Below are 25,000 nucleotides of genomic sequence, written 5' to 3'. Positions count from 1 at the left end.
GATGCACAGATGCAGATGTTGCTTGCTTTGAAAAGTGCCTCATGCCGTGTGGCCCGACATGACGGGTAGCGGTTTTCTTCCCGGAGCCGAGATTTTTTTCAATAAAGTATATGCATTCTTCTTTCAGAAATAAAAGCTTTTGTTATGTTGCTTCATTACGTCTTCGAATAATATGACATCATCCAGTCAGTCGACAGTGGATCAATGTGCTGTACATGGGCTTCTGACGAGTTTTATTTTTATTTTTTAAACATTCGTCTCTGATATTGGTTGTGATATTAAACCGTCTCCGAACACACGCACGCTTAATCTGTAGTTTAATTGCTCAAGATTGACGAAAGGACAAACCCCCCCCAACAGCCGTTCATCGTTTTAGCCATGGCTTCCACATCTCTGTCAACATAATGACACCTGTATCAGCTGGACAGTTTACCTGCTGTCATTCCTTTGACGCGTCCCTCGGAAACTCGCGGCGGCAAATTCTTGGCCATCTCATCGGCCGGGGGGGGGGAGTTAATTTGGGGGTGAAACCAACTGTGTTAGAGCAGTCTGGGTGGGACAGACTGCTGCCATGATTTCTATCTGGGTTGGATTTGGATATTTTACCGCTTCCTCAGTCCTCTTCGGGGTGGGTGCATGCGGGTGTGTTGAGTTGTGTGTGTGTGTGTGTGTCTACGGAGGGGTGTAACTTAAGCCCCTCTCCCACATGGAATCTGTAACATTGCTGGATTGGAAATTATCCGGCAAAGGCAGTAGGCAGTGATTCCCACGTCGGCCTCCTTTACGGAAAAGTTCCGTATGGAGTCTGTTCCCACATGGATGACCGTTACGGATTCGCTATCCGTCGTTGTCTAATATTACGACCAGGCAGGACAAGGCAACAGAGTAGTTTTCAGAGTAGCACTTCACTCCCCGCCGCCCCGCCCCTCCTGGGCACTCTCGGTTCCCTCCCGCTGACAGAGCCGCCATCCCCGGGCCCAATAACCCTAAGCCCAAAGTTATCAAATCAGTGCAATCATTTTCAACCTGTCCCATGCTCTCTGCCTCCGGAGAAGGAACGTTCCCCACTCGTTCTCCATCTCCCTGTCCGCTCTGCGCCGCGAAGCGGGTGTGCCCGATGCCACCGCGCCCCTAACTCTACGAGAGAGAGTGCCATTTTTTTTTTTTTAAGAAAAATAACAATTTTAGCTGCCTCCGTAGATACCGGACGTGTTTCAGTTTCTCGTCTTTGCAGCCGAGCGCCGAGGTTCAGATCGGACTTTCAGTTATTTACTTATTCCTGAAAACACTATTATTATTATTTTTTTAATATATTTGTACAAAATGAATATTGTTCAAAAAGGCTCCACCCCTACTTTACGGCAATGTTACTGCTTTCATTCCCACTCACTATCATTCACAGCCATACCGGCATTTTCCCGGAAATGATGCTAGGTCGAGAGTGGGAAATTTACGGAACATCCAGGCCGGATCCTCTTCCTACGTGACGCCAATATGGAACATTGCGTGTACATTTACGGCTTTCAGCGCAAGGGGGAAAGGTGCTTTATACACTTTCTTCCCAAGGAGAGAACAGAGTACCGTTTTTCTTGTTCAAGGACGCAAGATGCAAATGAAAACCCATTTAACAAGACCAGTTTTCCAATCAGTCGTCGATCACTAGTATCGGATTCACATTTTCGTTTGTGTCAAAAGCGCATCAGACACGGCTCAACCTGTATACTGTGTATTCACAACTTTTCAGTGCGTTCCGGCTTAACATTGACGTCATGCAGAAATTTCCCGAAAAAAAAAACCCAGAAATGTGTATGCAGAGTCCTCGAACCGCGCTCAGTACACAAGGTCTCAGGTCCGACGCTCCGAACAAGAATCAATTACAGGAGCAGGAACGGGATGGTTCACAGCAGAGGGTGCGCCGCAGTCTCTCGTCCTTCAGGGGAGATTTATGACCGTTTGTGAAGACCTCCTCACTTGGAATGGAAATCACCATTTTTCATCCGGGGAGGCCAGGGGCCCGGTGTTGCCTATTAACTCTTCATTGTATTAATTTTCGCTGATCTTGGAAAAACCCTGTGATCCCTCACTCCTACGTATATCTCGCTCTTAAACGCCTCTCAAGGGGCGCCAACAAGAAGACACTGTAGACCGTAGTTGAATTTGCATGTGGTCTTGTTGGTAGGACGGGTTTGGTGGTCCTCTCATGGATCTGCTGTAAAAAATGAACGTAATGCATTTTTTACAGGATACAGGCCTATGCAATATGATATGCAACTACTTTGGGGCCGAGCACGTATATAGAAGTCAGAGAGCCGAGTGCTGTGTTGATAGAATTTAGCTTTCATCTTGTAGTAAACACACAAGATAAAATCCCTAGAGTTGGCCGAGAACCCCTATGACCCTCTACCTCCACCAACCCCTCGACAGTTTTAGCTTATGAAGATTTAGCTTCATAAGCTTTTTTTTTTACGACAGATCAATGAGATAATACCCAGGATGCTCTTGGTTGCAGGACACATAAAACCGTGAACGAGAGCAAGCGAGGAGTCAGGTGTGTTATGTGAGTTGTTATGCTCGAGAGTCGGTCCATCAGCCTGAGTATTTTTGGAAAGGACAGCTTGTGGTTTCTTGTTTTGGAGTTACATCTGAGAGCAATCAAACTCAACTGTATTCCCAAACTGCTGTTTGTAAATACTTTGTATTTGAGGCAACACGTAAGAATCTAACTCAGGGAATTCGAGTGGAGTTTTATTTTACTCCTCCAGGCAGTTTTCCTGTCTTCGCAGGCGTCCTGATCGCTGAAATCCGCTATCTCGATGCCTATTCACTCTTTAAAAATGAAACGCGCCACATAAAAAGGGGACAAGGGGCACCCTCAGCCCCCCCTGCACGTGCCTGCCTGTGTGCCCCCTGCAGAGTCACTCCATCTCCCCGTTGCTTTCTGTTGCTATGGGACTTCATTTAGTAAAAACTGGATGTTTTTGTGTAAATACTTGAGTTGTTAATAATAAATCCTGCTCATCTGTAACAGGGAGACTCTATTTCCCGACTAGACTTTAATACGATATATAATTTTTTATTATTTTTATTGTTTATGGTTATTTATTTTTCATTAATACGTTTTTTTTTTGCAAAGTTTAGTTATTTGATTACCTGTGGACATTTATTTAGTTTACATTTATTTTTATTTTAAATTAGTTGACTGCAGACAGAGTGCAAAACTACTACGCAGATAGAGACAATGCAGATAATAACTTTAGTGTTGAATAAATGTTCATTTTAGTTCAGCAATTTTGTGTCGCATTTGTTTTTATTATTAAATTGTTTTATTCGATCAGATGCAAAAAAAAACATGATATTGGCATTATATATATCTGGCATTGGCCGCCCCGCTCACTAAATATCAGCATCGGCCATTGAAAAACCTGTACCACCACTCATATACACACATATTCACTTCCATGTATCTATTTATAACTGCATACTTTACTTACAGCACGCACACAAGTATGCAAATATTTACTGTACATGTACATGTACACACCGCACACACAAGCACATGCTGTACCCGGTGAGGTAAAGTAAAACTTTTATTAGAAGTAAAACTGCAGGGCAGGACACACACACACACACACACACACACACACACACACACACAGTTCCTGTGTGTGTGTGTGTGTGTGTGTGTGTGTGTGCGTGCGTGCGCGCATTAAGATCATCTTTTTACATTTAAGCGGAGGCCATGAAGCTGAACCACTGCTTCTACGGTAAGTGGTAGAGAGGGCAAAACAGGCCTGAGTGCTTTCCTCACGAACAAACAGCCCCATGCGTCGCTGTCGGAGACGGAGCTGCTGTGAGCTGAAGTTCACCTCATGCTGCTGACCTGTTGCACAGCCGCACAGCACTTTCATACGCGCACTGCGGTCTAAGTTGTTCCTTGTCTGCAGCGGACGGGACAGTTGTTTTACTGGTTGTTGTCGTGGCAAGCACCGAGCTGGATCGACGTCTTCGTCAGACAGTCCAGTCGTGACGATATGAGCATTACAACCAAACGGTGTGCTCTAAACATCACTATCGGTAATCACAATGAGCCTCGGAGAGAAGGGTCTCCTCATATTAGCCTGAGAAGCGGACAAAATTTGTACTGGTACCATGTTGCCTCACCTTGTGCAGCAAAACCCTGCATTATGACTATCCTCTACTCAGTTTGTGTCCGACACTGTCAGACAATCAAGTGTTTTTTATAATGTTCCATCTGGGAGGTTGACCAACAATTCGATGTTATCTCACTGTCCCGAAACTAAAATGTTGACACAATTCTGAGCTGAGAAATCGCATACTGAACGATAAAAGACCATGCACTGTCAACCCTCCTCACACACTTGATCAATGATCACAGTGTTTGGAAGCACACAGGGCCTTGACCTGCCGAAGACCTCTGTGTGCTCCTGTTTAACAGAAGAAAACTTGGGAAAAAATGTGAGCTTTTCCGCTGTGCCGGCTTCTTTTGGTCTCCGCAAAAGAGGTCCGACGTTCGATAAGAGTTTGATCTGAAATTCGATCCTTTTGTCGTGATGCCTGACATGACCTCGTGGTTCCACCTCAATCAGCTCTAATGTCTGTTTTTCCCCCCCTCCAGGTCGCAAGTTCATCATTGCCAACGCGCGGGTGGAGAACTGCGCCATCATCTTCTGCAATGACGGTTTCTGTCACATGTGTGGCTATTCGCGCGCCGAGATAATGCAGAAGCCGTGCACCTGCAACTTCCTGTACGGGCCGCACACCAAGCGGCTCGCCATCGCCCAGATGGCTCAGGCCCTGCTGGGTTCTGAGGAGAGGAAAGTGGAGATCAACCTGTACCACAAAGACGGTAAGTGAGTGTGTGTTTGTCTGTCTTTTTTGGGGATTTTGGATGGATTGCAGAACCGACATAGGTGTGTGCACTGGTATTGGTGGTATTTATGAGCATTCAGTTCCAAGGAAAATGGAGATTAACCTTGTGTTGTGTGTGTGTGTGAATGGGAAAACATGGTGGAAGTTCACCTCTCCTGCAAGGACAGCAGGAGTTATGGGCATTTGTGTTCAGATGTGCTCTGACGGAATGCAGGGATGCATTTGTAAACAGCCAAATGGGGTGTGTGTGTGTGTGTGTGTGTGTGTGTGTGTGTGTGTGTGTGTGTGTAGCTTTGTTTGGCAGAAAAGAGGAAATTGGAGATATCATTTTTGGGTTTTTTTACTAACAGGAAAAGGCCAGTGCAATTTTAAAGATTCAGAGGTTACATGTGTTGGAGTGTGTGTCAAAGTGTTCTAACAAAACTCTTTTAAACAGTCAACCCACTCTCCTTTAGCAGGTGTGTGTGTGTGTGTGTGTGTGTGTGTGTGTGTGTGTGTGTGTGTGTGTGTGTGTGTGTGTGTGTGTGTGTGTGTGTGTGTGTGTGTTGTTCTTTTTGGTCTGTGTGGCCCAGCCATCATGTTTACGGAAAATGTTTGTATTCCTATCAGGCTTCTATGTGTTTTTGCGGTTGTTAAATAACTGTGCGCTGGCGATGCCTAATTTATAAAAATGTGAGCAGAATGGATTTTCGCTTGAGATGCTAGTGGTTTGCGCTCATTTTGGCATTCATCTTTTAGGTGTGAATTTCCTTTAGATGATGATGCGATTTTGTTTAAAATCGCATCATCATCTAAAAGAAATTCACACCTGTTCAAGAACATGTGTACTGTATATACTGCCATGTGTGTATAGTGGAAGTTCCCACCTTTAACTAAAAACTAAAAAACAAAGTTCTGATCACAATCTTTATGAAAGTTTTCTATTGAGAAATTACAATATTGACAAACTGACATTGACAAAATACAATATTTATACAAACACAAATACATTAATATATTGTATGATTGCATGTGTGATTTCTTTATGCAACCTAGTAGGCTTGGACCAATATAAGATTATATTCGCTATATTTGCCACCATATGCAATATTTTCACAGTATCGATATATCGCCCCCTCCTCCCCCCGTCGGTCGGTCCGTCCATGGGACCTCGGGAGCGATGGACAGAGTGTCATGATCGAGGCAGATAGGACCCGAATGCAACGCGCACACCACGGGGAGAGTATAAAAGGTTTATTTACAAGAGGTGGAATATAATAATGTTGGAACGGGATAAAGGGCAGGTGGGTCGTCGGGGGTTCCGGGCGGCAGGCTGAACACACAGGGCTGGGAGTGTGGACAGACTGGTGGTGAGGCGTAGGCAGGCAGGCGAGCCGGCTGGCACACAAGATATGTTTTCTGGAGACGAGGGGACAGGGTCAGGCAAGGCAGAGAAGCAACAGACTCTTGGAAAGTGCAAAGTATACACAAGAACTCGAGGTGAGAGGTCTGGAGAACACGGGAGGGCAGCTGGAACATGACAGGGACCAGGCAGATCCGCGGCTGGGGCGTGGCTGACCTATGTAGGGTCACTGCTGGGTCCCTGTGGTGTCCCCCTGTGATATCCCCCTCGATGACACAAACCGGGCGCCTGGGAGCGCCCCCAGGCTGAATTTATGGAAAAGCAGTAGCAATGCAATGCAAAGCAGGTTCAAAGCATAAAGCAACTTGAGTATACGGGATAATCTTGGGTTTGTTTCATAAGAAATATACATGTTAGGGAACTGAACCTATCTTCTGTACATCTAATACAATCAACATATACATCTCTGATTTAAAAGAACGAATGATTTGAAAGAAAGAATGAATCACTGTTTTTTCTTTATTGGAGATGTATTTAATTGAATGAAACTCATGAAAACCTATGATGCTGGTCATAGGTGATGCTCCTAGGATGTTGGTCAATGTTTATTGCTTAGCTAAAAATGCATTTCTTTGAACTACCTGTCACTACATTGTATATGTATATAAAGGGATATATAAATGGGAAATACTGGAAGTATAAACATTTGGCCTGATGAAAAAAGAAAAAAGAAACTCATGAAAACACAGTGCGTAACAGTGTGTAACAGGGACACCTTGTCAGCTACTCCCCCTTATTTTAAAATCCCAATATTGACAGGTATGGGCTTGCCCGAACCCCGCTCCTCCACCTGGGCGAAGAGCACTTCCCTATTCGCCATTCATCATCAATACCATCCTATCAGATCCAGAACACTGTGCACCTCAGACAATTAAAGTGTATTGATTAAAGCTGTCCAGGCGGACCGGGGAACCGCACCACACACCTTAAATCAGATATTTTCTATCAAATTTTATTTTATTTCAAATAATTGTCAAATATCACAACAAATGTAATCGCAATACTTAATGTATCGCAAAACTACCCATATCGTACGTTTTTGCACCGCAGGAACTTTTTCATAGTTCTAAGGACTTTTTTGGAGGAACCGTCCCATTATTGTGTCCGCACTGCAGAAACTACTGTAGGAACGTTCGTTGTTCTTAGAACTCCGTTTTGAGAAACTTATTTTGCATTGAGTCGCATCGCTCTTGATGCGGACCAGCCCCCATACACTCAGCAGTAATAAAAAATATGACAAATAAAATAAAAAACAATCAAAAAATGTTTTTATTGTAGATGTATTTATTTCATTTTATGACGTTTATTGAATGAAACTAAATATCCCCATGCGGTGTCCCGATGCGAGCCCTTCCCTTATAAAATTTTTCGTAAATGATATCTTTTAGAACTTATATGAGTGAAGATTTAGAAAATGGATTGATTATATCTCGCGTCAAATTAGTTCAGAAACACGTTTCAGTGGCCTGGTAAGGTGAAATCAGTGAAAGTTACGCAGTAAATACAACAAGGGACTCGTGGTGAAACCCCGTTGGATGACATCACATCAGCATCACTTCAGTGTTCCAGTGCGAATACAACCAGAATAAAAGCCCTTGGTGATATTGAGTTCTTGAGGGAGCTCCCCAGTACCTGGTGCCCCTCAGGAAGTCCCCAGAACTGTTTGGTGCAAACATGCTGCGTTGCATTGTGAGGTCCCAGGTGATTCACACTCCTATTTGAGACAAATAGGAGTGTGTATATAAAAAAAAAAAAAAAAAAAAATATATATATATATATATATATATATATATATATATATACATATATATATATATATATATATATATATATGTATATATATATATACATATATATATATATATATGTATATATATGTATATAAATATATATATAAAATTCATATATTATGTAATATTTTATAAAAAACATACTTATTTAATACATATATTTATATGATAAATTCATTTTATTTATATATGTATATATATATATAATTATCTCTGATGGCTGTAGTACACCTTTTTTGAGTACTACGGAAGCAGGCTACAGATAAAGTCTTGGTCTATCTCTTTGTTTGCACTTAATGGCCGATCATTATGTCACCCAACAGGTCTGGAAACCCCCACACCTAACCCATAAATAGGCAAACGCAGACCCATTGACGAGAACCTCCACATTACAATGGAGTAATCATCCCCTTTTTCACTGAGAGGTGAAAATTCACCTGACCAATGGCCCCCTCTCTGTATTCCCCGTCTCTGTAGAGGGGGAATGAAATATCAGTTTCCTATCATACAGGAGTTCTTAATAAGTCTTAGTTAACAGTTGGCAATTTATTTAATAGTTGGCGACTAATCTGTGAAGGAAACCATGGAGTTTGAACTGTGACAACAGTAAAACAATATTCAGTGTTCAGAAGGATCCATTCACTGGTTAGTATCTTTAACGTTTGTTGTTGATTTTATTCTATTGACCTTTATTTATTGATTTTTAATATTTTATTGTGCCAATTTGTTTTTCCGAATATATAAGATTTATGCAGTTGACTCATTATTCTCGGTATTATATTTTGTCTTTCCTTTGGTAAATTATTTTCTATTATTTATACTACACTACTCCTTTACATTTTAGATTTTTTTAAATACTGTTTTCAAATACTATTTAAATACTCTTTAAATTCTGTTTTTAAATACTGCTTTATTTTAATGACTACTTTTCCCTTATTTTACTTATTTTGCAAAGTTGAGTTGGCTCTGAGACTAAGAATCTCATTACCGCTAATGATGCTTGCATTGTTATCAAGTGTTTGACAATAAACTTGAAACTATAATTATGACGACCTCATTTGAGTGACAAGGCTAATGAACTTTGTCATTTTAAAAATGTAACTCAAAAATGGCTTGCACGAAAAACCTGTGCAACACGTAGATAAGAATAAAGCATAAAGACCTGTTCTCATTCATATGACAAAAAAAAAACATTTTTAACTTTGAAAGATGACCTCTGGTCAGAGTTCAAAGGACAAGGATTAGGAGCCGTGGCTCTTATGGAGGGTGGTGATGAGTGTGAGGAGTATCAGCTGTGCCAGCCAGACCTGGGACCAGGAGCCGGGCCCACGCTGCGCTAACCAGGCATAGGCATAGACATAGATACAGGGGGGAAAGGGAGGAAAGACACAAGGAGACCAGGGGACTGTAGGACACGGCTGGGACCGTGACGCGGCGCTCATGCACTTGCGCGCACAGAGAGTAATATACAGTATGCGGACGTAATGCGTGCAACAGCCAGGAAGCAGATGGAGGATTTGGACGGGACGCCGCGGATGGTGATTAGTTGTAGCTCCCACGGCTCTGATGATGCGCGAGCCACTGATGCGTGTGCCAGCGATGGGGTGCTCACGTTCGGGGCGCCAAAACACAGTTTATTTTTTATTTTTTTAAGATGTCGGTTATTTTATTGTTCATCTCCTTATGGAACAAAACCGTGCGTAATGGGGACACTTTCTCCGTGACTCTCTCGCCGATCGCCCCCTCTCCACGTGTTGGACGCGGAAAATAATTTGAACGGGTCTACAAGTCGAATGACGATTCAAACATTAAAAAATATATTTGTTTGCCCTTAGTTAAAATTCTCCATTGGAGCGTTATCCCTGTGCATTTTGTAAGCGTCCATCTGTTTTATCCTGTTATTGTAATGCACACTGACCGACTGACTGGTGAACGGGAGAGCCTTTCCGCACGCACGTTACGTGAACGCCCACGGCAGATTGCGTGATACGGCGTTAAAGGTTCACCGTCTAACCAAAGAAAACAAATACAGTGTTTTTACACCGTATGTGTTTTTGTCACCGCCACTCAACAGCGAGGGTATTATCGTGTATCGCGATATTTGGGCTGGACTGCATCACAGTATAACATTTTGGATATCGCCCAAGCCTGCCACCCAGATGATTTATCATATGGCGGAAAGCTGGCAGAACTCCCATGCGCTCAGTTTTGACAAATGAGTCAACTAATTTCATCCTTTTTTTTTTTTCCTTTGACAAATATTCATCATGTTCACCCTGTGGTTGAATTTGATGTATTTTGCACAGCACATGGGTTTGAGAGTTGTCATCTCATTTACATCCAACGCATCCTTGGCAGCAAACATACTCCGTTGATATTATCAGGTGTTCTATTAAGTGTGGGTACAGTTTCACATGTTCGAAAGGCCCCGATTGATTGGATAATGTGAAATGTGCAATGTGTGTGTTGCATAGTTTTGTTTTTTTTATATATTACATATCGTATCTCAATGACAACGAAGAGAACACAAGAATAATCACGCAACCCTACGCAAGGCGATAAATCAGTAGGTGCTTGAGTGAGTGATACGATCACAGAAAACCTGAGCCAGTTAACCATGTTGCTGCAGGTTGCAGTGTAGGGATGTTATTGTCATGTTATCTGCATCAGCACTCGCAGCCCTTAAAGGTTCCCCCTTTTCCAGAACCTTATCAACGCCTTCCACTCGTAATTCTTTGCGTCCCCGATGGAAAACATAAATGTATTCTTTTCTCTTCTGGCAACATATATCTCTGTTGTCCTTACTGCTGTTACATCATCCTGTTCAGTTCTAAAATTATGTCTGCTAAATATACTATGACAGGTGTTGAGGGACTCTGCAAACGGTTCGCAGTGTTCCTGTGATGGGTGGGCCAGGACCGCTCTGCCTTTATGGAATATCAGATGGATTGTTCAGTCCTTTCCAACTATCTCCCATTAGTCCTCCCCGGAAAACAAAACATTTTAATTTTTTTTTTCTTCTTCACACCTTCTTTGCTTCTTTACTTTGTTTGTGTTTTGCAGGAACGATTTTTGACTCTGCTCTATCCGCTGATTTAAAGGATGTTCCTTCTCTTTTAATGGTCTCTTAGGGGCTTTTGTTATTCAAGGGTTATCGTTTGAAAACACCTTCATCTTTTGGATGGCGCAGCCCCCACCCCTCATCCGGTCCGTATTTTAAAGTGCCACACACGTTATCATCCAATTATTTTACAGTTTCCCTCCGTAACTTTGTTAGAGATGATGGCGCAAGGTTAATAAAATAGTGGTGTCATCTTCCAAACCTAGTAGCCGCGTTTTAATTGATTTATATGCTTTAATATGCCCATAGCATGCGTCAAGTGTTTAATTTATTCTAGAAGCATGTGATGGTTTTACTGGTTTACAGCTGTTCAAATTACCTTACACAAACAATGGAGATTCAGGCAACTTTGATTCGAGGCAGTAAACACAATGAACATCAGCTGTGGTGTTCACCACCAAATTCAGCTATATAATCATATTTTTCATTCACTACCATATTTAAAGGAAGAAGATATCATGTGTGCCTCATATTGAACTTTAATTTAACTATTGAGTGTTGAATATTTTAAGGTTTTATTTCAACACTGGACATCTTGAATGTTGTTTTAATTTCAGGCCATGGGCGTAAGTTCCTCGCTTTAAGTGTTTGACAGAAAAATTGAAAGCAAAGTTATATTTGTCTCTCTTTTTTTTCTTTTTAATTTTTTATTATCCGAAAAATGATCCGATCCGTGCCTCAAAACTGTCTTACGATGCGATCCAAACCGTGAGTTTTGTGATCCGTTTGCGCCCCTACCCATAAGGATCAGGATATTTTGCCTAAACTTATGCAGCAGGTATATGGAAACATATATGGTTAGAAATGGTTCCACATAAACTATGTACTGTATATGATTTGGATTCACGAGCGCTCATATCTATTCTCAGGGGGCGAGCCCCCGGTGTAACCAAATTTCCAGCGGCAGATGTTTGTTTTAAAAATGCCCGTGCTAATCTCGGTCGGATCCACACCTCGTTCCGGGCCCAAACCAAACAGCCCGGCTTTAAGCTGGACAGCCTGGCGCTGATATCAGATGAGGAAAGGAGGTCATAAAAGTTTAGAAGATAATAAAAAAAAACAGCTGGTTCGACTCGTAACGTTTTCACGCATTATCGCCTCTCCCGCCGGCCCGCCGGAATGAATACTGGACATTTCACTTCCAGTTGCTAGGAGGAAAGTAATTCAGGGGGAACCCCCGGAGATTTCTATCAGCTGGCAAGCGCTCTTTCACGGGCGCGTGCGCACACACGGACCAGCCACCGGCCAACTGAATGAATGGAGGCAGTAACCTTCCCGTGCAGCAGCCAAAACGGCACCAGCTGGACATCTTCCACTTTCAGAGCTGACAGCAGGGCAGCGGAAAGAGAGAGGGAGGAGTTTGGGGGGATAGATAGAGAGAGATATAGAGATATATATTGAGAGATGCTTTATTTATTTCAGCGGGGGGAATTGAGGTGAATGGAGAAGGACACGGTGACGAAGGGAACGGGGCAGGTGGAGGGAAAGCAATGAGGGGAAGGAGAGCGGTGAGGGAAGTGGGTGAGGGAAGAGAGAGAGAGAGAGAGAGAGAGAGCTGGTGCCAGCTGTTTGCTTTCTACTGATAACTCTGGTTGTGTTGAGGACTTTGCCAGTCCTGGCCTCTCCTCCACCCTTCTCACTTTCCACTGTTTACAAGACAGAAGCGTGCGCTGCCCCCCACACACACGCACGCACACACACACACACACACACACACACACACACACACACACACACACACACACACACACAGTCCCCTTCCTCTACTCTACTACATCTACTTCATATACAACTTTGTGTATAGAATCTGGTAATCAGGTGGCCATGCAGTAGAGCTACAGTGTTGTCTGCATCATCCATCTTGACCGTCCGGGGGCTCTGGCTTATTGTTGCAGCAGTCAGCCGGGAACACGCGTCGCTCTTTAAACGGAATGCGGTCAGCATCAGAGTGCTGTCTTTTTCGGACGCGGATATTTCTGAGGTATTTGTGGTGTTTTTTAGGTATCTGTGTTGCGATACTGCGCTCGAGCAACCTTGCGGGCGCGTCCCGTAACAATTCGGTTTTAAGGCAATGAACAAAAAGGATATGTGACATGTCGAAACGTACTTTTTTTAGATACATTACATTTGTAATCTGAAGTATTTTTTTTGTCAAAATATCCCTTATTTGACACCGATCCTGGCAAGAATGCATTGATAAGCCACGTGTGTGAAGTGAAGGGCAGCTGTAAATTAGTTAGATAGTTAGTATAGTTAGTTGTGCTCAATGCAAATAAAAATTACAATAATATAATATAATAAATAATTCAATACAAATAACGTTCATCGGTCCTATGAGTTGCCACTTTGACGTCCCTTGATAAAAGGTTTAAGTTACACTGTTAAATGTGGAGATGAAATTTGAACGCTTCATTGTGTGTTTACAGGGGGGAATGAGGCAGTCATTTTTGGAAACGAGGTATCAAAGCAGCGACCGGTGTTGTGTACGTGTCGAGCGCTGAGAGCACAGGAGGGTGTTAAAAGCTGTTATCTACTGTGGCAAAAAAGCCGAGCTGGTAGCTGACTTAATGCACTGTATACACACGCACGCACACACACACACACACACACACACACACACACACACACACACACACACACACACACACATATCCACTTTACACCCAGAGACCAGGCATATCCTCCTCACTTCGAGTGGGGAGTTCTGTTTGTCGTGTTGCTATGGAAACCCTCTCCGTGGAGTGGTGCTCTTTGCGTTGTCATAGTAACCCGGGGGCCTTCCCACTTTTGGCTCGAAGTGCGTCTGGGCCTGTCCTCGGATGTGTTATTTGAAAAGCGGACCTTTGACCCATATGCTTTGCATCAGCGTATCATTCAATGGGATGGATCTCGGCCGGGTTCTTTAATTGTGGCGTTTTGTGTCCAGAAGCAGATATCAGCGTATATGACTGCTGTTTAAACGTCTCCCGTTAATACTCCGATGACAAATCCTTTAAAAGCACCAGCCTTAACGGCTTTTGCGTGTGTGTAGCGTGGAGAAACCACATTATGTGCTCGCGTGTTAATTTGTGTAGCGTGGATATATCCTGGTCTGCCTCCATCACACACACACACACACACACACACACACACACACACACACACACACACACACACACACACACACAGGGACTTTGGTTACCCCAGAGGGCCTCCTTGAAGCCATCAGAGGGTTGCGATCGAACACCGCGGACACTCCTCATCCATAATGCACATTGAGGAAACACTATGCCACAAGCCTCCTCCTCTCTTCCTTCCTCGCCAGAGACATAATGGGGCAAAGAAAGACTACCGTTTTCCTTGGCATCGAAAAGCAGACTTAACAATGAGTGATTATGTTACCTGGAATGCTTGGATTAGGCAGATACAGTAGGATGCACACATATACACATGCACACGTGTGAACACACATGCCGCGATGGAACAGTTGACACACACAAACACACACACACACACACACAGACTATGAGGAGACCCTATGCACAGAGATACCCACATACACACACACACACACACACACTCACACAAAGCGAGCGGTGAACCTGCCCCATTCATCTCGTGCCAGACCCAGGCGTGGGCCTTCACCATGATGGATCTCCCTCTTCACTCTCCCGCTCAATTGTCCAACTCCGATTGCTCGGCCACTTAATCAATCATGCTCAGCGGGTGAACTGTGATACAAGACTCGTGCACACGTTCTCTCACAACCACATGTATGCACGCAAACCTGTGAAGACGCGCGCGCACACACACACACACACACACACACACACACACACACACACAAAGACCGATGGTAATTAATGTAGACGTGGAACGGTGGGTTCACTGCAAAGTCTTCCGTCCAGCGGTCAAACGTCTTTGGAAACGTTGGAGTGCGATGGTCATTCTTAAGTGTGTGTGTGTGTGTGTGTGTGTGCGTGCGTGCGTGCAGGCGCGCGGAGTGACGACGTGACGAGCGGAGCAACCGAAAAGTTTTCTTTCTACAGAAGCCCTTGAACATAGGATGGAAGACAGTTAATGATGATAACGAAAAACAATGGTTATTGTGTTCATATTCCATACCACACACCATTCATATCACCTTCCATAACTTTCACCAGCAAAAAAAATGAAATACAAAAAAAAAGTATTATAAGTGGTGATGGCGGTAATGAGGTCGACCCTGCTGTGACGTCACGTGACCGCGGTGCTGTGGTTATCGCCACAGCCCTATATGTAAGTGGACGTGTGTGTGTGTGTGTGTGTGTGTGTGTGTGTGTGTGTGTGTGTGTGTGTGTGTGTGTGTGTGTGTGTGTGTGTGTGTGTGTGTGTGTGTGTGTGTGTGTGTGTGTGTGTGTGTGTGTGTGTGTGTGCGCATGTGGAGTGGGGTGTCCTATTTCTGTTGGGAAGGTGGATAGGGCACGTGAAAGAGCAAGCAGCACGGTGTCGGAAGAGGACACCCATTTCTCTCTGATTATAGTCTTTCCTTCCCTCCCATCATCTCTTCTCATCAATAAGTCATTTTTTTCTCTCTCTCTCTCTCTCTTTATATGGCAGACCACAAGGAAAAACAAATGTAGCAGGGTTTTAAAGATAAGCATAGAGGCTCACAGACATAGTTTGGATTTGATCTGCAGGTGAACAGCATTGTGTGCTGTCCATATGATTTAACGGTTCGAGGGAAATGATGTGAGAGGGGGGTCTGGTAAGATGTGTGGAAAACTGAACGACAGAAATACACACACGCTGCGTCCGGAAAGACTTGCTATGTACTTCCTACCACGTGTGTACTAACGTTGGCGTGCCTTAGTATGTGAGTAAAAATAACAGTGGCTTCTCGGACATTATACATTTAATTGTCATTTTTCATTGAGGTTTAATGATGACATGCGATGCGAGGGTGCGGGGCAAGCCGACAGCAACTCGGGACTCCTGAATTGCCGCCCTCCACTCCATCCTGTCCAGCATCAGGGTCGGGAGCTCTGCAGTGTTGCTGGCCCTGCTGTCCTGCTGCAGTGTCTGGCAGACGTGTACGGGTGCCTGCAACTGTGTTGTTCCTGGGGACTAGGTACAGGCAAGGGTCGCCAGTCCTCTCGCCCAGCCTCTGACCCAAGGCAGGGGGGCTACTTTCACTTGCCCACGGTGGACCCCCGGACTAGTGGAGGGACGGAGTTGTCTTACTTCTCCACTCTAGTTCAGCTCCTGCCAAACTAGCCACTGCCAAAGTTGTTCCACATGTTTTTGGTGGTGTAACATCCTTACTGATGTTACATGGAAGAAACCCCATGCGAGCACAAGGAGAACGTGCAAACTCCACACAAAAAGGACCCTGTTGGGACATAACCCGCCGGAGTACGGTGCCAACAGTGCCCCAGGCGGCAATCGAACTCAGGCCCTTCTTGCTGTGAAGCAGCACCCTTTCAGAAGGGTGTTCGCATACCACTCTTGGATGCAGTATCTCATCCTTTTTGCATTCTACTGTATTTGAGCGTACAATGGCTCGGTGACACGCTAAACACTCATTCGGTGTACTTAATAGTACGCTATTCCGGTTGCAGCAGACAGACAGATGGACGGAAAGGCGGACACGCCGAGCCTTTCCGTTACCCCACCTGTGGTTCTTTGAGCGAGTGGGAGATCAAACGCTGCCTCGAGGAAGCCTGACGCAGAAGACGTCACGTCCAAACTAATCTGCATCGGTGCTCAGCGGCGCCTTTCTGGTTCTGGGAAGGGCCAGGTGTGCCGTGAATGCCCCCCCCTCTTCCATTTAATTTCCTATGTATGCAGGCCATCTGTGACATGAGAGCTGTGGAAGCCCACCGCACCTGCCCTCCTTGATCGGAGCTCACATGCATAAAGAGTGTGCCTTGTTGTTCAGTTGCCAGGAGCGAGAGGAGGAGAAGACGAGGAGTTACTGCAGGAAAAACCACTAGCGAAAGACTCGGGGCAAAAGAATGGAAGGTGATGTAGATTTGTTACATTTAGATGCGGGAATATGGTAGACTTTCTATGGTAAACTAATACATTTATTATTATTATTAACCCTTTGCCACTACTATCTGAATCGGCCTGACCAAGGCCAGAAATCATCAAACATTTCATGAGGTTTGGATATATTGATGGATTTGCGCAAATAAACAATAATGTGAAACAATAATGGCACACGGGATGCGATGTGATTTACACGACATTTCAGGAAGAGATGAAGTACGTAAAAAACAAAAAAAACAAAACCTAATGTGTTTAAAAAGCAATTTGACAACAAACCAAACAGTCATCTGCGCTGTATTTGTATGAAGGTGACGAACGATTGTCAGGGCAATCTGGCACAAGGCAACATTGGGGCACACAGCAACAGTATTGAATGGGAATTTCAGTTAAACAAAGTTCTTCTTCTTCTTCTTCTTCTTCCCACAAACAAGGTGGGAGCAACCGTCCACCACTCTCTCCTAATGACCAAAAACCCTCTGAGTCAAAAACACTCCTTTCAAGCGACTGACTTCCCGGTCACAGAATAGCGCTCCTCCTCAATTGGATTTTCTTTCGAGTTTCGATACGAACGAAACGGCCGCGGGGATACGGCGGCAGGAAGAGGCGTCTTTGACGTCTCAAGGGGGTGTTTTCAAGCCCTGGGCGGAGGGTTGAGGGGGGCAACCCAGAGGAGCCACTGTAGTGGCAGTGGTTCTCGCTCTGGAGTGGACTGATTGCCTAGCAGCGGTAGCTAAGCAGAGCACTTACTGTACTATAGAGACCCACGGCCTCTAAGGAGCATCTGAATGCTCTAACGCCGGATGAAGCTGCCTCCAGTTGAAAAAAAAGTACACATCAGAAGGAGACGCACACAAACGCACAGAACAACCAACATTGTCTGCTGCTGCCCACACAACAACCTACGAGGAAACGCTTATTTATATATTCACGTCTTTGTTTATGTAGACAGAGACTACCGATTTTTACAAGGCTTAAGTATTAACAGAAATCAAACAAATTGAAACGAATGCATAGTTTTATAAAGATGCCGGATAAGGGAGAGGGAAAGAGAGAGAGAAAAGTGGAAAGTTTGGGGCGGGTTAAAAAAAAAAAGACAAAGGAATACGTCTTGGGAGTGGAAAAGAGGGCGTCTGTGTTGGGGAGAAACAATATCTGATACGCAGTGAAAAGCATTGAGAGTCGTCTTCTGACGCAGCACGTCGCTGAGCTTGAAACCGTAGCTGTTGTCATGTCATACCCTGCTCGTCCCTAATTGCATGGATTAAAAATGGCTCCCAATCACATCTCTGCACAGATCAAGGCCATTAGTACTCAACACAGTTGCTGAGGACTGAGCAACATAATACTTCTGGACATTGAGCTGTGTGTGTGTGTGTGTGTGTGTGTGTGTGTGTGTGTGTGTGTGTGTGTGCGTGTGTGCGCGCGTGCGTGCGTGTGCGTCGTGTTCAAACCGGTACATGTCTGTATGTTTTTCTTTTTTTCTGTTGAAACCCGAATAATGAATCCTGACACGTTGGATGTGTAGAACTCCTGCACAACTCTTTGAATGACATTCGATGGTATAAACTACAGTGGCAGTGTGTGTGTGTGTGTGTGTGTGTGTGTGTGTGTGAAGTTTAGTCCGAAGGTACTCTCTGTGAGTTATACACCTATGACCCTCGGTCGATAGTTCATTCGCGGCCAGAAACCTGCGTCAGCATACAAATGTCTCTCCCCTACCGCTGTTTTTGAATATGCAAACCAGGTTAAAGCAAAAATGTAAACATGTGTAAAAATGTGAACTACAGTAGAAGTCATAGCACAAACTGAGCCTATACAGTAGTAACCGGGGTCCTGACATCTGAGACGGAGACATTGGGCCTCAGTCACTAATTTGTGTCGGATGCAAGACAAAAAAAATCACTAAGCACCTCCTAGAGTAGTTTTTCCCCTCATCGCTACTAGTTCTACTAAGAAAATAAAGAAAATAATCTGCAGGAGCAGTACTCTTAAGTAACAATTTCCAGTACTCTTTCCATCTCCTCACTCTCTCTAAACTCTCTCACACTCACTCACTTACAAATTCCCTTTATAACACATGGTTGTGAAGATCAACTTGTTGCCATGGATATTCAGCACCTTGTAAAAATCACCTGGACGGTTTGTGTGCGTGCGTGCGTGCGCGTTTGCGCTTGTGCTCAGGAAAGTTCACCTCAGAAGTGTGTGTTGTTCCCGGCAGGGCAGTTTGTGTAGGCTATTTGAGCGTTCTCTTCCAGAACTCTGTTTACCGCAATTTTCACAGGTATCAAAGTGTGTGTCGTCGTGGTTTGTGCGTGGTTGCGGTTGTCCTTTTTTATGTTTGTCCCTAGGCATACCTGTCAGCACAAATTTGAATACAGGTGTGTGTGTGATATGTGTGCGCCCACGCGTATGTGCGTGTGCACGTCCATGCGAACATGTTGCTTTGCATCCCAATGCTGAAATCTGTCTTGTTGGCGTATTGATTTGACACACAGGAAGGGCGGCCCCTCCTTGTTGATTGAAGGATGATTAGTCAACAACCAATCTTCACGGCCAAAGACACGCACGCTCGCACGCGCACGCGCACACATGCGCACGCACGTATGCGTAATAATTGCAATGAAACTTTCAGGATTTTCAGAAGGAATTTCAGCTGTAAGTAGCTGCCGTCTTTTTTGTTGTTCCTATGAGACATACCAAGAACTGGAAAGATGGACTTACTTTTGTGGAAAGAATAGATCTTGGGCCAAAAAACCAACTTGTTTGGGTGTGGCTATCTTGTCGCTGTGACCCGATTTCTGGGATGTCGCACTCAATCCTGTAAAGCTTGTTATTGTGTGTGTTATTTTTATATATAAATATATATCTATATGTGTGTGTGTGTGTGTGTGTGTGTGTGTGTGTGTGTGTGTGTGTGTGCGCGTGCGTGCGTGCGTGTGTGTTAAATTATGTAGAACCAAAAAGAAAAAATATTTCTCAACTTCCTTGTGGTTCCTGTTACACATGGTCCTCTGTACTACACACGCACACACACACACACACATATATATACACACACACACACACACACACACACACATTCATGGAGTCTTTGATTTTGTCTTTGTGCCTGTGCATGTGTTGTATAAAGAGTACAGCATCTCCCACACACAGGTTTCAAAAGCATCCGCCTGTGTGTACATGTTTATGTAAAAAAAACACAAATTGGCGCTTTTGTTTTTCATGTAAGCATGAAGAGGAAGCGAAGGGGAAGCTGAAACGCTTTTTATTGGTTGGAGTTGCTTGTGTTCATTAATGGCTTCTTTCTTGCCCTTAAATAAAGACTTCACAGAACAATTGGTGAAAATACACAGTACTCTGCTCTAAGCACTATAATAGGCTACCAAATGTAATTATATTTCAAATGCGTACGTTCATTGAGACAATGGATGTGTGTGTGTGTCTGCGTAGTACTATGGGTGCATATTTTTAACCCTTTGACTTTGCCAATGGCCCCTGTCCCTCCATGTCACATGGGTGTAAATGGATCCATTGACAAGATGACGAATCCATTCATGGAAACTCAATCAAAAAAAAAAAGTTCAGCAATAGACATTACTTACACGTGTGGAAATTCTCAGCGTAAAAAATAGTGCTGTTATGTTGGTAATACTACTCAACACCCTTCAGAAGTTGAATTACCAGTCGTAATTATTGGACGTTAGGGGCACTTTTGGGGAAAAACTGTGTGTTTTCAGACAGTGGATATACTCAATCCGTTTTTATCTGCTGTTTGGGGGGTGGTAGCTCAAGCGGTAGAGCTGGTGGTCTAGTAATCTAAAGGTTGCTGGTTCAATCCCAGGCTCCTCCTGCTAGCATGCTGTACTGTCCTTGAGCAAGTCACTTAACCCCTAATTGCTCCTGATGGCTGCGTCCGTCGGTGTTTGAATAATTGTAAGTCGCTTTGGATAAAAGCGTCTGCTCAATGTAATATAGTATATATAGTGTATAAAGCGTGATGAGATGCTTGACGCTGAGACACCGTGGTATTGTGCACCCAACCCTACGAATTGTCTATCTCTGAAATCGAAGTAGCGCCATGAATAACGCCTGAAACTAGCACACGAAACCACAGCGCTTTTAAAACTCTCGAAAAACCAATTTGTCCCCATCCAGTCACTCGGCGGTCAGGCAGAGACACTATGGCACCATGAGGTAGCTCAAATGAAGGAAAAGGTTTGCGTATCGTACAGTATGCTGCAGCCGTGACGTATGGGTTGTCTGCTCTAAATAGCCTGCAGCAGGTTTTTGCCCTACATGCCGTAACATTCACATGGGCATTCAAACCATTAGGGGTCAATACTATTTATAAACAGTATGACCCCCCCACCCGCCCATTCCTATATTCAAGATTCAAGGGGTTCATTTGTCACATACTTTCATACATATGCAGTGAAATGTCTTTGCAACGCACCCGGAGATTGTGCACAATAAGTTACTCAACCGAACTTAATAGCTAACCTAAGTCCTACCTAGCAACTAACTGATTCCTAAAACGTAATGCAGTTAGTGAATAGAATTATATACATGAAATTAATTAAAAATAAAACAAGACTCAAAAAGATAATACAAAGTGGGGGTACAAAATATAAGTGAAGGGAATAGAGTTATGCATGTGGGATAGGCTATTTGTATATACAGATATGTGCAATAATGTGCAGGTGAATAAAGTGAGTATGGAGATATACAGTACAGTATACAACAGTATGACACAGCAATACAGTAACAACGCACAGAACAGCAATACAGCACAGTATGCAGTACCCCAGAACAGTGATACAGTATGCAGTATAGTATGCTACATACAGTACAGAAGGCAGTGGGGCCTTTTCTACATTTATGTCACGGATTTTTGTCCAGAAACTGCATTTTGGTGAATCTGTCATGGGGTCGTCTTAATGTAGGGTCTTTGAAACCCAAAACAATTTTTTCATCCATCCATCTTTCTTTTTATCAATTTAATGTTGCTGCAGTGCCCCAACTATAGCCCAGGGGTCCAGAAAGTCCATTTTATCTATAAATACACACAATAACTTTCAATTTTCTCCATTATTCAAGCCCCCGGGGTGGAGAGGTCATTAATGGATGCCATAAAAATGGTTTTGTCAGCATAAGCAGATGTTAAGTTCAGAAGAGTCTAAACAAATGACGACGACGTAAAAAAAAGTCATGAGACATGGTCAAAAGTTAAGGAGTTGTAGATAAAGAAAATGTCTGTATTATTCCATTTGGCATCGACTCTCTCCCGCTGATGCTCACTTCAGGGATGTGTAATGTCTCACACTGGCTGGAAGGAGGGTAGAATGAATGCACAACACAGAGCTGTTAGACTGACCTAAATGGGCCCGGTGGGCTTTTCCTCCAATATTTATGGTCTCATTAAAGCCCACACAGCACCTGTCATTCAGGGCCCGAGTGGTCCCATCTGTGCTGTTGTGGTGAGCCGTTATCATATGGTAAGAGTGGGAGGAGGAGGCACTGTGATGGTAGGGCCACACCACCGGCGACGGGGGCGCTGCCAAGCGACAGGCTGCGATGCATTTCAAACGGAGCTCGGCTTCATTGATTTGCACGGGGCGGAACGATGGCTGGCAACGAGCTGACGGCTTCACGGCGACGAGGAAAGTTGAGCTGATTTAAATGTTACGCAAATGAGCAGCGCCGAGCGCCGGGCGACAGCCAATAGGAGGGAAGATATGCTGTCAAAGGCACTCGGACCACTGCATACTTGTTCATGGTTAGGACGTTTTTTAGATGAAAAATGTACCTTAAACTATCGATAAAATAAGGAACATGTGAGGCTTGGGTGATCCTGCAAAATTCTAATCCGATTTTATCGATTTTATCGGGGACGTGCGCATGCACAGGGTAGAGTTTGTGAGCATAGAACATAATGTGACGTGGCAAATGTGGTCTCCCTGTTCCAGAAGTGCAGGATTTATTATTTACAAGAAAAGTATTTCCACAAAAAAATCCAGTTTTTACTAAATGAAGTCCCAAAGCAACCCAAGGCAACGGGGTGACGTGCGTCCCCATCGTCCCGACGATGGAGACACACAGGTTTTTTCCCCTTCACTCCATACTCTGAATCTTCCTCAGTGTCAGAACATGATGATTTATCGAATCCGTCCGCACGTCACACTGGTGCGTGACCGCGGCCGCGTCACCGCGGGGCGCACGTCACTATGCAAAGCAGCCGTCGGGTCTGAATGAAATGATGTGGGAGCGGGAGCCGCAAATTCATTGACATGATAAATAGGTGTTTGTTTGGAAAGACGGACAGAGGGAACAAATGCAAAGTCTAACTTAATGCCAAATCCAACATCATTTAATAAATGTAATAATATTCTAAAACGGAAAGTCGGAATGTCGTGATTCTAAGGTTTCTGGCAATTTTTTTGCCGCGCGCGCACGATCAAATCACGCGGAGGTAGAGAGCTATTTATAAACCAAAGTCACTGTTTTTTTAACTGCGATCCTGCCGGCGTGACTATCAACCTGAGAGGGTTAAAAACTTTGTTTCATACATGTGGGAAACAAACGGAAATAAATTGATCTAAAATAAAAGGGGGGGCCGGCGCTCAAAAAAAACTCCTTTCCGGTTCTGAGTCAGGTTTACGTTTTTCATTTTCCATACAAGTAAAAAACGAAGGAAACAAAATAAATCGAAATCTTTCTCTGTGAGATTATATTATTGTGGCAGTTTCTCCTACCACGCGCCAACCAAGTGGAGTGCTCAGAGGACGGGGTTGTAAACACCAGTTTATTGTAGAGAGTGGTGCAGCTGGAATTAGCCCAGGAGCAGATAGAAGATGTGTCATGGTCGTGACACGGGCTCCTCTCCTGAGTGTGTGTGGGGATGGGGGTTTTAACCTGCTGCTCGTTAGACCAACCAACGAGCAACGGGCCACTCTGATCCCAATTAACTAGATCCAGGTAGGGGTGGCTACTCCAACCACACCATCCCCACACCACAATTATATATTACTATATTATAATCACAATATTTGTATATTGAAAGGCAGGTACGTGCAGCACCTGCTTCATAGACCCACGGTGCCCTTCTTATCAGGCGCGCTTTTTTTTTAAGCGTGAATGGGTATCAACGTAGCAGATTGTCTGGACAAGATATATTCATGAGGAACACCTCATGAACCTCGGCGCACCTGCGATGTGCGCACAGCGGCTCTGCCGTGCTACTCCGTTTGCCCAGAGTGGCAAAATGCCTCGAACCGGAGCTGGGGGTCCATGTGCCTTTTTTTTTTTTAGCACAATCCCCTCAAAGTCTCCGTACGGGCTTGTAGAGTTGGGATGTGAGACCCGATCACCAGTGGTTACTCGACGGCTCTGAGCGGAGAGGAGGAGAGCCTCCGCCCCCTCTCTCAACCTCTTACCCTCTCTCGCTCTCTCTCTCACTCTCTCTCTCTCTCTCTCTCTCTCTCTCCCTCACTCTCCCTCTCCACTCCAGTTTCAGAACATGGTGAACTGCACTTACATTGTTTCAATGCCCAAATTTTTCCTAACGGATAAAACCCCTTCCCAACAAAAACCTTTGTCATCACCGTCAATCGTGATCGACGATTTAATCGTAAATCTGCCCAAGCCTAGAAAAGGTCATTTTATGTTTCTTCAACAAGGGAAATCCTTTTTTTTAAGGGACGGATGGCATTATTTTTAATGTGTTTTTTTCAGGAGCTAATTGATTTTGCTAAGAAAACAGCTCCACCATTTTAATAAAAAAAAAAA

At 44.1% G+C, this 25,000-nt stretch overlaps 1 protein-coding gene across 1 annotated transcript in view; it reads left to right on the top strand.

The window, feature by feature from the left end:
* The window catches only part of kcnh2b (potassium voltage-gated channel, subfamily H (eag-related), member 2b), a gene marked incomplete at both ends in the record, with an annotated part of 250,377 nt that overhangs the window by 23,333 nt on the left and 202,044 nt on the right, over nucleotides 1-25,000 (top strand). The window contains one exon of the mRNA XM_080020691.1: nucleotides 4,637-4,867. Within this exon, the coding sequence (XP_079876817.1) occupies nucleotides 4,637-4,867 (231 nt within the window). The remainder of the gene's footprint in view (nucleotides 1-4,636; nucleotides 4,868-25,000) is intronic.

Source organism: Zeus faber (assembly GCF_960531495.2).
Source record: "Zeus faber genome assembly, chromosome: 19".
Lineage (NCBI taxonomy): Eukaryota > Metazoa > Chordata > Actinopteri > Zeiformes > Zeidae > Zeus > Zeus faber.
Note: the sequence above shows the minus strand (reverse complement) of the source record. Positions and strands in the feature narration are given on the sequence as shown.